Genomic DNA, 16,178 nt, shown 5'->3' with positions numbered 1-16,178 from the left:
ATGCCCCATCCCCCCCCCCCCCCCACTAGGGCGAAGTTGGCTGAGACCACTACTGGGGCGCGGGTTAACAACGGCTTGTGGGACGTGAAAGAACTTCGGTTCCCGTAAAATAAAAACACACATCAATGTACCACATATATAACAGTGAAGCAGGAAGGCAATAGAGCATCATGAATCCGCTCAGCGGAGCCCTGGCAGGCCAGCAGACCTCATCAGACCATTCATTGTGATGATCTTTAAGTTTGGAACTTCTGCGGAATGTTTCGAGTCTACGGGATTGATGGAGTTTGTGACCACTGCGAGGGCGTGTTGACAGGTGGTGGCTGGATACCAGTGTACGGGAACAGTGCAACCGTGGTTGCAGGATAAGACATTGAACTAATCGGTGACGTCACAACTAAATGACGTCATGAGAAACTTACGCGTTGTCGTAGTCAGGTTTGTAACAAGTGCACTTCTGCGCCCCATGACTCTGTCTCTTCTGGTCGGTTGTCAATGGTTATCTGGTGGCGATAGTGCTCTGTTATTCCGCCACCAAATATGGCGGCATTTTGTAAGCCGCCCAATATGGCAGCATGTTATGACGTCATGTAAGCACACTGCCCTCTTTTTGGAGAAGCTGCCACTTGCCCCGGTCAAGTCCAATTCTCTGATGCCAGCGGAGGACTGTATGGTAGGCTGGCGTCTGTCTGAATTGTTGTAGAGATTTTGTGCCCGTTTGTGCGTGTGTGGTTGTGATTTGCCCGTTGATGATCTGTGGATGAAAATAATACAGGAGGTGCTGATCGGTCATGCGATAAAAATTTGACCTCGGTTGGGCGGTAGGCATCGATGCATGCAGGATGGTCGTATAATGCAACAGAAAATAAAGTAACGGCTACCGTTCATTACAGAAGAGGAGCTAAAATAACCCTTCCCTAAACGTTCAAGGAATATGTATGTAGTTGCCCTGCCCCTCTTCACCGTTCGTAACAAAACGCCCCAATCTTTACATATCACATTTGCAACGCCTCAAACGCACGACACGTGCCTCCCTCCCTCTCCTCCCAGTTGGGAGGAGAGGGAGGGGGATGGGGTCGGACTAGAGATGTCAATCGGATACCAACTTTTTGGTCTACCGATACCAACTTGGTATTTGGTATTCCAATCGTATTGTGTTTGGTATCTTGTTGGCATCATGAACCCTCACTAATACATAAGAGGCTAAGAAATCGGTAAAAAGTTGGTATTTCCCTCATTTTCCCAAGTTGGTTTGGTTTCGGTATTTCCCCGTGGTTTTGGTTGGTATTTGGTTTGGTATAGGTATTCCGATTTTCCGTAATTGACATCACTAGGTCGGACCGTCTTGGAACGATCACCCAGCCCAGCTGAGAGCCCTCCCGTGCCGGCTGGTCGGTGACGTAAGCAACTTTCACTGCCCGTCGCCTAGCCGCCGACACAGGATAGCCGGCGCGACGCGACCGGTTTTGGCTCGGCGCCGCGCGGTGCCCGCCGTCAGCCATCCTGTGCGGTGCCGTTTTGGCAGAGAGGGGGGCGGCGGCCGGCCGCTCCTAGCAGAGCTGGCAGTCGCATCGCTAGTGTGGGAGAGGAGGGAGTGTGGGTAGAGTGAGGAGAGAATCCAGCGAGTGTGGGAGGCAGCTTTGGTGTTGCAAGAAAGCTTCAGGAGAGGACAGTCAGACTCGGATCTTGCAAAGGTAAGCAGCTGCGTCGCAACGCGTTATTGCAGGTTAGCTGTGTTGCATTGTTCAACATTTACCTGTGAATTCAGAAACCGTGCAATGACAAAAGACAACAGGTGACGCGAGGCGAACAAGGTTCCAATGCGCTTTTTGTGCATTGTAAATCAGAACCTACTCAAGGGTTAGGCATAAGCCACTTGCCATTTAACAATCGCAACCCTGCATTCGCAATAGTTAGCATATTGTGCCGTTACATCGGCCGCATTGTAGTTCCCGATATCACATGTTGGTAAAATGTTTGTGCACTGCACGAGCCCCACACATAGGCATAAGTCTTTTTCTTTATCTTCATTGCATTTGAGATGCATAGTCACGACAGAGCGAGCATGCCTGTTGGCTCCCACAGTTATGCAATTGCATATGATTAGCATTGGAAACAACCCGCACCTTAATATTCGAAGCGAACCAAACCGGCTACTACCAGCTAAAGCTGGTCCCGGGGAGACGGTAGACGATCCCCTTCACGACTAGACAGTCGCCTTGGCCCGGCGACCGTCGACATCCATAACTCCATCCCCCCTTCAGGGTAGGGGGAGGGAGCAGGGGGAGGGAGGGTGCATTCGTAGCCCACCCGATGTCTGCCAATGCGCATACCTTCGAGAGCTACTTGATCCGTCGAAGAATGGGACGCCGGTGAAAACAGGGCGCCGGAGGGCATATTAGTCACGTGACATTTGGAACTTCCCCCTCCGTGGGCCTTCTACATGCTAAGTGTCACGTGTGAATTTCACGAACCTTGATCAAATCGCCCCAGGCGCCCTGTTTTCACCGTCGTCCGAAGAATGACTGGGGAGTGTAGTATTTGTTGATAAATGAACATCGAAGGATGTATCATGTAACAAGATGCTTAGGAGTTCGTAGGCGGGCCCGAGATACGTCTATGGTCGTGCTTACGAATGATTAATTTGTAAGGTGTTGGCCCCGGCTCCAGTAGCACAGCTTTCAACCATTCGGACTGAATTTAGGAAAGACATCCCTTGAGATAATTTCATACCCCGACCTAAAGTAAACCCTGTCATTAACGGATGCATGGAGCCCATTGATCTGCTTTATTAGACGAAAGGCTGCTGTTTCTCATCCGCTGTCCGTTGTTTCTCTTGGCTCTGCATACTACCTGAGAGGCTGCACGGCTGTCGGTCATTAACCCGCGACCGCCTGGGGGGGGGGGGTCGGATCCGACCCCCCTCCGTTTTTCTTGAATAACTCATGAACCGCTTACGCTATCAACCTGAAACTTGGCATATCTTCTCCCCCATCAAATTGATGTCTCCTGTGTAATTTTTAAGAAAATTTTCCCAATTTTTTTTAGATATATCGATTTTAGTGATGTAAGTACCTACATGGCGTTTTCAGTCAAAAAGTGGTAAATGTTTAAAAAATCGCCAAAAATCAAAGTTTTAAGCTAATTGCAAATTAAGGACATTAATAAACGCAGCTCAACAAGTTCTTTAAAATGCCTATCTCGGATGTTCTATAAAATGCGTTTTTCACCCCTAAAATTCAAAAAACTATATTTTTTGGAAAACAACTAATAAATTCCAAAATTTTGGGAATTTCCAAAAAACGGATTATATGTTATAGAGCTCTATTAGAACATTAGATGCCCCAAATTTCAACTTTCTATCTTTATTTTTGACCCCCATATTGTAAAAAATAGCTCCAACATGCATAGGGCATGGTGACGTCATAAGCATTTTCGTGAATTAGTGGTCCTTCTGAACATCGCACGTAAAAACAAATGGCACCACTAGATTTCTGGGACAAAGTTCGTCTAGAAAAGTGCATTTTTATGTCAAAAATAAAAAGTTGAAAATTTCACTTTTTTTCTTAGCCCTCGTTGAGTTATGTATGGTATAAACCATTTTTTATGCTTGCAATGCACACTTATCACCAGCACAGTGACTTGAGGTCACATCTAACCATTACCATCGGATTCGGCGCGAAAAATAAGCCATAAAACATGTGTCGCACGCCCATGTAGCAGAAAGTGAAAACCGTGACCTTTCGTGACCTGGCCTGACCTTGACCCGTACTTAGTATGACCCCTATACGCACATGGTACCTTCACTAGGTCTTTGAGGCCATTTTTGGTGAGTTTCGAGCAGCAGCTATCGATTCCGCTGTCCGTAAGCCTAATCATGCAAAACCCCAGAATTTGACTTTTGACCTGACCTTGACCCGAAACTTGACCTCAATCTTAAAATCTTAAGAGTGCTTTGGGAAGGTCTCGTAGAGACCTTTCGAACGCCGCCTCGCGGGGCTCGATACAACCATTGGTTCTCGAGACAACAGGGGGGGTCGGATCCGACCCCCCCAGGCTGTCGTGGGTACGGAAATAGCCCAGGCGGTGCCGGGTTAATTATCACGGTGATGAGGTCCGAATTTTCTCCATTTCCCTTGTAACGATCCAGTAATTGATCCAGTAACGTGTTGACAAAAGACCCTGCAGCTTCCCGTGATCATTTGGTCCATTTTTTATTTATACAAAACCATCATTTTTATTTGTTTTGCTGCAAAGTTATGCATAGGTTTACATGCTTATAATAATGGCAATTTAGCTGGTTTTTAATTGCATGTTTTTTTACTTCTACTAGGTGATTGTGTGCATGACTACTTAACTTTTTTCCGATGGGAGAAATGATTTTTTAGATACAGCCATTTAGATCTCAGGGCTGAATCGGTCATAAAAGCATATAAGTAAGCATAAACCAATACGCGTATAAGGTAATTTCCTCTAAATCACACCGGGTAACCTGTTGGGTGTCACAGGATTGCGTGTTAGGAAAGCAGGCTTCACGTTCACATATTATTATAGTGACAGTTCAAACAATTAACGGCACTCATAAGAATGAGTCCATAATTAGGCATAGTCACTGCCAGACTGTAAGCGTAGCAGGCACTCAACAACGTATGTCACTACGCCGAGAAGCGTAACTGAGGTCTGACACCGTTTGTTATAACCTGCGCCACCGTTTGTAAATATACACCCACCCCGGAGGGGGGGGGGGGGGCATGAGTGCGTCACGTCTGAGCGTATGTTTGACATCGGTGGCCCTTCGAGTGTGTCAGGCTCAGCTGTGGTACTTCTCATCAGTCGCGCTAGTGTTTGGGTGGGCATGCAGGACATCAGGGACGCCTTGAGTTCCATACCTTACGGCGATAGATATTGTGCATAATGGTCCCGAGGTGATCAATGATTCACTCACAGTGTATGTAAGTTTCGCTATAAGTTTTTACCTGCCAGTTTCTTACTTCTTCCCGTTTTCATCATGTTTATGATGTTTGATATCTCTTGGGTTTCTCGTTGCCTCTACCCTCTAGACGGGCAATCGTTTTGAAGGGATTCCTCTTTGGCTTATTGAGTACAAATGTACCTAACAGTAAATCTGGCTCAACTGCATGCCCTTTCTCACAATTAAAAAGTGAAACAGATAAAAGCGTCGAAACGTCCATACGAAATGTCAAAGACACACGGTTACCTAAAGCAATTTTAGGTGTCCCATCTACAATGCACTGTTGGTAGCTCGTGTTAGATTTCTAAAAGGGTCTTTTTTCAGCTTGAATAGCACTTTCATTATACAGATAATCTGTTAAAGAACGATAGACGTGTTTAGATCAAACTTTGTGCTCTGGCCTTGTCTAACAGACTTGGAAGCCAGTGAGGAGATAACGGGCGCGCTGGTTATATTTTAGTCCATAGATGGCACCACCGTCTAGCGCCTGCCAGCGCCCTGATGCTGCACCGCACGACACATCTCGGTCTGCATGGGACAAGCGACGGGCGGCGGTTATAAGGCCCTGACCAGATGTTTTGAATAGACGAAACCGACGCCGACACCAACGAGAACAATGTATCAACATGAGAGACGTGCCTATAGGAACCCTTTTGTGGCATTTGCATGTGTGTCCTATGACATGTGTCCTACGGCCCAAGATTATTTTACTAATACGGTTCAAGATTACTTTACTAATACTACGGCCTACCTAAATACCTAAGGGTACTTGTTTATTTTGGTAATCTGGAATGTTCATTGCTCCACCTGTTAGTATCAAGCCGTACAAGTCATATACATTATTTTCCCCACTTGCGTGCGTGTGTTTAGTTTACATCATTGTAAAACCAGTATAACGCCTTTTGGGGCGACTAACGGAGCGAGCGAGAGGGTGGGCCTTGCACGTGCGAAATTTCGAGGGGGTACCTCCAACTGACTTGTGCACGGCACCTTACTGACCGGTCTCTAGCGATGTGCCAAATTTGAGCACAATCGGCCCAGCCGTTCTCGAGATCTGGAAGCGGCACCCTGCACGTGCGCACGTGCAAAATGGGTACCAACTGACTTGTGCACGGCACCCTACTAACTGGTCCCTAACCGTGTACCAAATTTGAGCGCCATCGGTCCAGCCGTTCTCGAGATCTGGAAACGACCCCTGCACGTGCGCACGTGCAGCAGCACCCCAACTCTGGCACATGGATATGCAGTGCCTAGTGGGTGCCTACCTACATGCCAACTTTTAGCGCAATCGGCCGAGTAGTTACCGAGATATTGCAACAATTACAAAACTGACACCTCTTCGTTTTGCACGTGGCACGTGCATAAGCGGTCACCCACATGCATCGGGGATAGTCCAATACTTGGTAGAAGGAATGAAGCTACCCTACAAAAATTACCGCATGTAAATCGGTCAAGTGGTTGCTGAGATATAAGCCTCGCAAAAGCGTCCGCACGGCCGGCCGGCCGGCCGGCCGCTCATACTCAGAAATTTCCGTTAATCTAAGGAAAGACGCCGCTCGCTTCGCTCGCTCGGTAATAAGGAAAGACTCCGCTCGCTTCGCTCGCTCCGTAATGAGTTAAATGCGATGCTCGACGATTAAAAACAACAACAACACATGAGTCATTACAACTCGGTGCCAGTGTTGTAACCTCTCCCCCTCTATGCCCCTCCCCTCAGGTACCGGTCGGCCCGCGCGGCTGGCCCCACAGCTCCATGTGGCGGTGTCGTCACCGCCGCTACTACTTGACCCTCCTGGCCGTCTCCCTAGCCTGGGTCGTCTTCATTGCCGCCATCGTCCGGTTCGCGCACATACGTGAAGCCCGGCTACGAACGGGGCGCGGCGCGGCGCGTCTCAATGTGGCGATCAGGACGCGGCAGGGCGTGCTGCCCATCAGGATAGCCGAGGTGGAGACCCTGAAGGCCAGCCCGCTGGAAAAATGGAGCCACGAGCAGAGGAAGCTGCTCAACATGTAGGTCGGGGATGGACGAGGTGATGAGCGCTGTTTAGGGTCATTGTGTGGCCTAATTAGGTTAGCCAGAATACGTTCAACTGAATGAAAAAAGCCTAAACGTTGCGGTATGAGTGTACCTACCGTTTCTCTACTTTATTCGTACAACACGGTTTAAAATGCATAATAAGTGTGCTTAAGACGTTCTGTCATCCAGTTTCATGAAGTGAGTCTAGTCTTTATTACAACTTGTCCGATCTCAAATATTTGTATAGTCGACTACAGAATGATGTTCCACTTTTCACAGGCAATTATTTACCTGGAGTGGTAGGCTGTGCCGCATCACACGGGCTGAGTTCACAAATTATAGCTTTGTCCCAATGCTCACAATCGACACGCTTAATTGCGTGATAAACGGCACAACTTAGCGCTCCGGTCAACTGATAGCTTCTGAGGAGTGGAACATCATTCTGTAGTCGACTATACGCCTGCACTTTTCCAGATGTTTTTTTTATATGACTGCTCACCGCAGTGCATAACTTCTACCAAAGTTGTCTCAGATTTCCCAAGATCTTTTTACATAGCCTCCAAATGACTATGACCAATGTAAGTATGCCAATAAATGCGGCTCGAGTCATCAGGCATCATTAATATCCAGCAATGAAAAAGGTCACCCCCATTTACCCCTTTTCCCCGCCCCCAGGACGTTCCGGCCGTGGCTGTCGACCCGCTCCGACTGTTCCCGGCTCAGCACCGGGTTCGGCCGCCACCTGCCCACCGTGGCACTGGTCAGCCTCCCCAGCAGCGGTAACACGTGGATGAGGTTCCTCATCGAGGGAGGGTCCGGCGTGTTCACCGGCAGCCTCTACAGCGACCTGACCATCGTCAAAGCAGGTCAGTGACCTGAGAGGTCGGGGTGGGTGACGACCAATGTAAGGAGAGGTCAGGGCAGGTCAGCGACCCGAAAGGAAAGGACCGGAATGGTATGGGCTTGTGATCCGACAGATGTCAGCGCAAGCGACTTGACCATTGTCAAGCATGTCACTGACATGACAAGAGTTCAGGGCCAGTGACCTGCAGTGGGACTCGGAAAGGTGGTCACAGGTCAACAAATGATTTTTTTGATAAAAATAGTCCCGGAGTGTCATATTGCCTGCCGGCTACCGTACTGGAATTCAAGTTGACTGGATTGTGCAGGAAGAATGACATGGCTGCTATACGCATAGCGATATTGAAGAGGCAAATTAAATTCATCGACGCTAACCGCGCTCATTTAAGTTCGTCTTGACCCTTGAGCCAGGTCGAGCGGCCATTGACGAACCAAGATCTTTGGTCTCCGTTTGCATCATCACACGCACTGCTTGGCTTCGGTCTGACTGGACCTCTCCCATTTCCCCGCAGGAATGTACGGCGAGCTGGTCCCCCACGACTCCGGCACCACGATCGCTCAGAAAACGCACGGCTTCACCACTCTGGAGGGAGTCACAGCCAGTCCCAGCGAGCAGCGGCGGCGGTTTGCGCACGTACAAGAGCTGGGGTGTCGGGCGATCCTGCTGGTTCGGGACCCGGCGGCTGCTATAGTCAGTCATAGGCACCTGGATGCGGCGGGGCATCTGGGTTTCGCGCCGCAGAGCCACTTCGAGGGAGAGGGTGAGTGTAGGGAAGAGGGACGGGAGAGGGACGGTAGAATCACCGTGGGTAGAATGACAGAAAGAGGGAGGAAAGGAGAGGGATGACAAAGGGAGCAAACGGACGTAGACTGTCAGCGAAGGCCGAAGGGACAGGGAAGGAGACAGGACTGAAAGGGAAGAAATGGGAACGGTGGACACTACACTGGAAGGGAGCGAGGGAGGGAATGAAAGGGAGATGGAGAGGGAGACGGAGAGGGAGAGGGAAGGCAAGAGCTAAGAGGAATAGTGGAAGAGGTCATGGACTTCTGATTTGACATGGTCGAGACAAAGTCTTGAACAAGAGAATACCAATACCAAACGCGTATGTGACGCATGCATGAATATTACGTGTGCTGCAACTTCATCACTCCTTTCTGGCTTCTCTCACAGGCTGGGATAAGTTTGTGGACCAGAAGGCAGAGTTCTGGTACAGTCTGTACGCCGCCTGGATAGATCAGTGTCCTCCCGAACAGCTGCTGGTCGTGCAGTATGAGAAGCTGAAGAGCCAGCTGAACACAGAGCTGGAGAGGGTGCTGCGCTTCCTCGGGGTCCAGCCCGACCCAGAGAGGATGAAATGTATCGAGAGGTGAGGGACGGTGAATAATGTTAGAATGGAGGACGATCGACGCGGCATACGTGCTGGTTTGTATGTGATATGTTTTTAGACCCTAAACCACGATCTCCCGATCTTCTGATCTCTCTGAATCCTGATCTGACACCTGACTTACCTAACTCACCCAGTTAACTCACCTCAGTGAGGACCTCACTGATCTCTGCTCTGACACTTGACAGACCCGACTTCATCGACCCTGCCTTCGGACCAACGGCCTTTGAAATCAATTTTCTCTTACCTCTGACCTGACAGCTCGCTGATCTTTTCCTCTGATAGGTATATGGCCTGCGACATCGATGGTGTCTGACATCCTGAGTTTCCACGCCCCAGATATCTTGCCTCCCAGACGGATCCCAGACATCCTAGTATTAATTAACCCTTGTTTGATCTTCCTAGGGATTGATCTTCATGTTCTTACCTTTTTTACCCTCTGCATTCTGATCTCTTGTCCTTTCCCTGCCCTGCGAGTTGACCTCCTTGACTTCTCTAAACCCTGACCTCTGACCCCAGGGACCTGACTTCTGACCCTTGGAACCTAACCTCTGACCCCTCCCTCAGGTACCCTCGCGGTAACATGCAGCGGCGGACTCGCGCCAACAGCACAGGACCGCAGTCACCCTTGTCTGACAGACACAGACAGCGAATCAAACGCAGCGTGCTCGCCCTTCACCGGCTGGTCAGCGAGCACCAACTCGGCGACGGCATCGCAGACTACTTGTGACGTCAGAGTGACGTCATAGGACTGAACGGCGCAGGTCTGGTCTAGGGAGAAGGAAGCAGCCCGGACTAATGTGACGTCACTTCCCGGGTGGTGCGCTTTCCTTTGAGTCATGCGATAAGAGAGAGGACGGTCTTCGATATTCAATTCATTGCGTGATTAGTCTGATTGGAACTAAGTGGCAGGGTTCAGGACATACGAGCACATCAAAGTCATGAACTGGGAGGGAACGAGAAGGGCGAGGTTGGTTAGTGAAGCTATGGATGGTATCTGACATCAGCTGTGACTTTTCACATATGATAGCGGTGAGAAAAGATGTTCTTTGTGCTATCTGAGCAGAGATTAGACGTTTCGTGTGCTATTGCTATCAGCTGAGAAGAGTTTCGCGGTTAGGTCGTGGTACCAATGGTTTACTGTCTTACGATGTTTTTACGCTTACGTGCTCATTGGAGAAGCCTACCTAAATATTTATTGGGCGATGGTCGGTAATGATCAATGAGTAATGACAACAGGCGGCCCGTGGATAAGGTCATGCTCTTTCAAACTGCGCCATAGAAACATTTTTTTTTTCTAAGATAGTCCGTTACCCATGATCAGGTAACCAGGAGTGCCCCCTCCCACAGTCCCACAGTCCCACAGTCCCACAGTCCAACATGAGGCGTTTGTTTGACAGAATTCTGCTCAAAGCGCTGGTATGCCGAGCAGGGCTGCGGAGTCGGAGTTGGAGTCGGAGTTGGAGTCGGTCGGAGTCGACAGTTCTGCCCGGAGTCGGAGTCGGAGTCGGAGTCGCTAAAATCTTACCGACTCCGACTCCGGAGTCAGAGTAAACGCTGTATGGCTCAACGTCATGCACTGCACCTGTTTGATTATCGATACTGTACTCGAAATTAGATCAGGGTTTGGTGTTTGTATATTTGTTCATGAACTGTTCGTGAACAATGTTTGTTTGTTTGTTTATTTGATAGTTTACGAATTTTGGCATTCAAGGTCACATGTTCACCAACGATTCTCTGTTCACGAACAGTTCGTGAACGTTCATGAACGTTCATGAACAAGTCATCATTTCTTATATCTTTGGAGCAACTGTTATCATACGGTGCCGACATGACTGCAGACATGTTTTACATGTGACAAAATGCACCAGTCATATATCAAGCACATGGAATCATGATTCATAATTATTCTTCCAACGCTGGGGCTTAAATTGTGCATTTAAGACCTTGCATGACGTCATGTAAGACGCCACTAAGGTTGTTTGGTGCAGTAGGAGCTTTTCGCTAATAACTTCCGATCAAATTGAGCTAGCGAGTCGGTTGAGCCATCAATCGACTCAGAAAGAACTGCCACATCGAATGATATGCAGCATAACATCCTCCATGCTGCTTTGTGACCCGAGTGGCTTTGACCTGACCTTGACCTGAGGTCAACATACTAAAAAGATCTAATCCAAACAAAAAGCATATCATTCGTCGCACCTGGCCACGACGAGCACGATGGTGCCACAATCGCGGCTCTGCCACCATTTGTGGTGAAGTTATGTACCAAAAACCAAACCCCTACTTTATGGCACTTGACCTGACCTCAGCGGTCACCGGTTGGTGTAAGACCTTGAAATCGGATACCAGTCGCTGTGGTTCGTAAAGACGCACACGCTTGCTTTTTCCGCAAGGTTCTATCTCAATTGGGAGCGAAATGGCTAGGGAGAGGTCTTCTCTACCCCCTCTTTACCGTGTTCGCGAACAGTTCATGAACGTTCGCGAACTGTTCGTTGTTTGTTTACCAAAATTTGACCGATGACGTCACTTGTTCGCGAACACATTTGTTCGTGAACAGTTTGTTTATGTTTGTTTATTTGAAAAATTAAACAAACACCAAACCCTGAATTAGATTTTGTCGAAAATAGGTCATTTTTCTGTTTTGGACAAACGTTTTCAGCGAAAGAAGCAGAAGACGGTGAATGCCCCAGAGCCTGCTTTTTAAATCTGCATGTTATTTTTTATGCATATTTGCAACGCAGAGTCTTTGGAACGCACATGGGATCGTTTCAGGCAAGATCAAAATATCTCCATTATGAATTTCAATATCATGTATGGGTATTCATGGAACCGTCCGGAGTCGGAGTCGGAGTTGGAGTCGGAGTCGGAGTCGATTTTTGAAGCCGGAGTCGGAGTCGGAGTCGGAGTCACCCTAAAATCCATCGACTCCGCAGCCCTGATGCCGAGGCCCTGAAACGATTACAGTCACCCTTGCATCGTGTCTGGCAAATTCAACAAGCATAATCACTGCCTTAACATATAAGGATGTCGAACGCTCATAATATTTATCTCCTGTACTGAGCATCTTGAGACGAACGGTGAGATTGAAAGCCTAGATAAACCCATTACGATAAACATTCAGCCAGAAATAGCGAGCAATTTATGTAATGCAAGCTGTTGACTCCTGCGTTTTTCACCGAGTAGGCGCTTCAAGGTTCTTTCAGTATTACCCCACTAAGGAACCATACAATCCAGTGTGCCAAATTCTACCAGACGCGAAGGGCGAATCCTCGGGCACTCGTGTGTCAATATTCGTTCCTTTTACATTGTAACCCCTGACCGTCATATTTTCGCGTTATGTTATGTGAGCTGGTGTTTTTTCCTGATATCGAGGCTACTCCGTTCCACTGTGCATGGCCGTGCTATCTTGTTTGCAATCCCTCTCGTGCAATGTTTTAGCCACCGATCTGATGCTCCCATCCACTGTGCGTCGCTATCATTGCTCCATTGACGTCACAAATGCGCGAGTCTAAGCTCCATAGCCGTCCGACGGCAGTGCTGTGACGTCACCGATAGGCCAAATAATCACATCTAAGGCGAGAGATGACATTTAGGAAAGGATGAACTCTTGCGAGGAATGTTGATATTGCAGGGTGATCTGCGACATTGAGATGGCCTGTGCAATTGGTCGTTTTTATAAACACCTTTTAACGTGGATATGGCATGAACCTGTTTGGAAAACTGTCTCTTTCCATCGTGATTTGTGATGCTAACTGACGTGCCTTACAATGGCTGGATGCTTGTGATAATACATGTTATTTTGTAACGATAAGGTTTTATTGGGGGGGGGGGGGGGGTACACGCGCCAGACGAACCCTAAAGCGTTTTCGATGACGCATTTTTGCTGAGGTATTCTCGCCGGAACTTTCGAAGTGAATTAGTATTTATTTGTCTATGCGGTGTAGTTAAACGTCATCCTGGGTTGAATAGTATCGTATTGAATATGTTAACCCGCGAGTTGCTGGGGGGGGGGGGGCGTTAAACGCCCCCACTTTTTTCGCCGGGCCATAGCATAAAAACGGCGCGCCGCAGGCGCGCCAACTTTTGGGTACCTGTAGGAAATTGATCGAAGTTTATTGTGACAAAGTTTCAAAAAAATCGGTCGGAAAATTATTGAGATATCGAGGTTTTAGTGACGTCATGATTTCTGAGTTTTCGACCAAAAACGGCATATGTTCAAAAAATCATATAAAATCACAGAATAGACATACAGACATGCCGTAAACGCCATTAGACTGCCAATACCATGACCAATCAAATGGCTATCTTCGATTATTGATTATCGCTCCGCATTTTCCATAATCTTGAACTGAATCTTGGCAATTTTTCGTGACTACTTCACGACCATGATACTTGCATTTCTTAAATTGAACTTTTTGAGCCAAACACGTACACATATGATAAAATGAATGTCATCATCGTGTTCTACGCCCCAAATTACCTATAAAACATGTGTCACAGGCTGCGAATATCAGTTTTGATTTTCGGGTATATGTGCCTACCCGGTTGACCTGACCTTGACCCTGACCTATGCTTGACTGACCCCTACATGGAGCTGACACTCTTGTAGGCCTTATATGATGGATTGTGCACCGTTTGGACAGAGTTTATGACGAGAGGCGCCCATTGCGAAGTCCTGAAGTCCATGCTACTGAAAGCCCGATTTCAGGTGTTTGACCTGACCTTGACCCGACCTGTGACCTCAAAATTCAACTTTAAAGTACTCATCTGAAGCGTCTCGTCGCGCTCTTTCGTTTGCCGCCTCGTGCGTTTCGCTGCGCCTATTGGTTCTCGAGTTATCGGCTGGGGGCGTTTAACGCCCCCCCCCCCCAGCAAACGGTGGGTGGCGAAATACCCCAGCAACTGCCGAGTTAACCTGTGGGCGATTCGACACGAGTTACCGCTTTTCACGGCGGTTCAGAACGTTTGATACGCTGAGTGGCACGATGTATTCATATCGTACACGTGACAGGTATGATTTATGTCCCAAATAAGTTACGGTTATCTGAGGTACACGCACAACACAAAAATAATTCACCTTATACACAAATACTCGTGAAAGTTCGTACAGTACTGGCGAGACATGAAGTAATAGCACAGCCTCAATAATGAAGACATCACCATACGCAGCACACACATTGCGACTATCACTGGATACTGATCTCGTCAGCTACAGTAGCTCTACCACAGGCGTAACGGCAACCAACTCCCAGCGAGGCAGTCAAACATTTAGACGTCAGTCTTATACTCTTATCTCAAAGAGTTAGACAAACTGAGCTCATGCACTCACGCACTGGCGCTCATACACAGGGAAACGCAGACACTCGGACACTCAAACAGACACCCATCGCTAGGGAGGAGGGGGCGACGGAGTGCCCGGCCCCGAATCCTCCCCTTCCGATCCCTCCCCCTCCTCTCCTGACTCCGACTCTGACTCCGACCCCGTCCCCGAGTCCGTGCCACTCTCCCTCTCCCTCTTGCCTTCCTCTCTCCTTTCCTCCTCCTCCTCTTCCTCTTCCTTCATCTCGGGCTCCTCCTCCAGCAGTACATCCAGTTCCTCCAGCGGAAGCCTCAGCCGGATTCCGGAGCGTGCCATGAGGTCACAGGCGCGCCTCAGGTGTGTACGGGAAAGGTAGAGATGGACCTGTTTGGACCACGGACAGGCCTGGATGGCACGGTAACACACCGCTTCCAGATCCTGTCGGAGACGGAGGGGGAGATGGTTAGTAAGGCAGAAGGTGTGTTGGGGAGATGAATATTGAGTCAATGGGAAGACATTGGTGTGTCTGAGAGACCGGGAGACGGTATATACTGGGCGAGGGGGAAGGCACTGGGGTTGATGAAAGGATGCTGATGGGTCAGAAAACGGTCAAGGAGACAGTGCGAGGGTTGAGTAAGGGAGGATTAGGATGGACCGGTTCTATTGGATACATATACATAATGGTTAAATGCGAGACTGAAACACGTTCAGGGAGATGGGAGAGGTAATTCTCAAGAAGATGAGGGCCTGGATGGGAGATGCAAAACGGATTTATTGGAAGACAAGTTAAGGTAGACGGGACTGGGCCAGTGACATGGGACTAAGTCGAAAAGTGCGGACTCACGGAGCTCAGGGTTACGTTGGTAGTCTATGAATTCGTGGGAGAATGTTGATCACTTGTCTGACGTCAACCAAACAGGGCACAAGGGTTAATGCAAATTCCATGCAGAACCAGTGTGGCCAAATTGGTTTTGAGTTAGGGGGAGGATGTATAAAAAAGTTGTATGAGGATGTCACTATTAAAAAAAAACTCGTCTTCAGCCTCATTTTAGGTGCAGTTTTTACAGGTACTGTTGAAAACTATACCTGACGTCAAGTTCTGGTGGAAAGTATAAAAAAACTCCAAATATTGTCATTAAAGATGTAAAATAACAACATTGCAAGCGCAACAGCACGAGTATGACGGTGCGAATCGTACATTGGAACATTTTTAGTCTTTATTCCTACACTAGGTATGCTTTCACGACAAAAACGTCGTGATGATGGTGATGTAATTTTAAAATTTGTGAGGATGCCATTATAATTTTCATTGGGGGTGACTTTCCCCGCAACATCACCAATTTGGCCACACTGTGCAGAACAGAGCGCAAGATTCGAAGAAATTGTACCAGATCTCTGGGGACAAACCACATAAATTGCCGAAATAGAACACAATATGTTACGCAAATCAACAGCTAGCGTGCTAAGAACCGATGAAAATTTTACACTGTAACAAGGATAACTCATACTGTCTAGAGCAGGGGGGCGACACGGCTATTCGCGCAATGTATTCAGTTATGGACCGCGCGGGGCCTCGGGATGACGCGGCTGGAGGCAACTGCTCAGCGCGCTAGGATACTTCTGGCGGGGCCGGGCGCTGAA

The 16,178-nt window shown here is 48.3% G+C and overlaps 2 protein-coding genes across 4 annotated transcripts in view; one reads left to right on the top strand and one right to left on the bottom strand.

The window, feature by feature from the left end:
- The first annotated feature begins 1,553 nt into the window (after window positions 1–1,553).
- Window positions 1,554–13,047, top strand: LOC122365164 (WSC domain-containing protein 1-like). Its single transcript, XM_043336143.1, has 6 exons — window positions 1,554–1,694; window positions 6,690–6,982; window positions 7,665–7,855; window positions 8,363–8,611; window positions 9,022–9,217; window positions 9,803–13,047. Exons 2-6 carry the CDS (start codon window positions 6,726–6,728, stop codon window positions 9,963–9,965), a joined length of 1,056 nt encoding a protein of 351 aa, XP_043192078.1. The 5' UTR covers window positions 1,554–1,694; window positions 6,690–6,725; the 3' UTR covers window positions 9,966–13,047.
- A 1,160-nt stretch (window positions 13,048–14,207) lies between these two features.
- The window catches only part of LOC122365160 (nuclear exosome regulator NRDE2-like), a 36,621-nt gene continuing 34,650 nt past the window's right edge, over window positions 14,208–16,178 (bottom strand). For all 3 annotated transcript variants that reach the window (XM_043336130.1, XM_043336128.1, XM_043336129.1), the window contains exon 7: window positions 14,208–14,975. In XM_043336130.1, coding sequence (XP_043192065.1) covers window positions 14,628–14,975 — 348 coding nt within the window. In that variant the 3' untranslated portion in view covers window positions 14,208–14,627. The remainder of the gene's footprint in view (window positions 14,976–16,178) is intronic.

The sequence above is a fragment of the Amphibalanus amphitrite genome, unplaced genomic scaffold (assembly GCF_019059575.1).
Source record: "Amphibalanus amphitrite isolate SeventyFive unplaced genomic scaffold, NRLGWU_Aamphi_draft 000719F_arrow, whole genome shotgun sequence".
NCBI lineage: Eukaryota > Metazoa > Arthropoda > Thecostraca > Balanomorpha > Balanidae > Amphibalanus > Amphibalanus amphitrite.
Note: the sequence above shows the minus strand (reverse complement) of the source record. Positions and strands in the feature narration are given on the sequence as shown.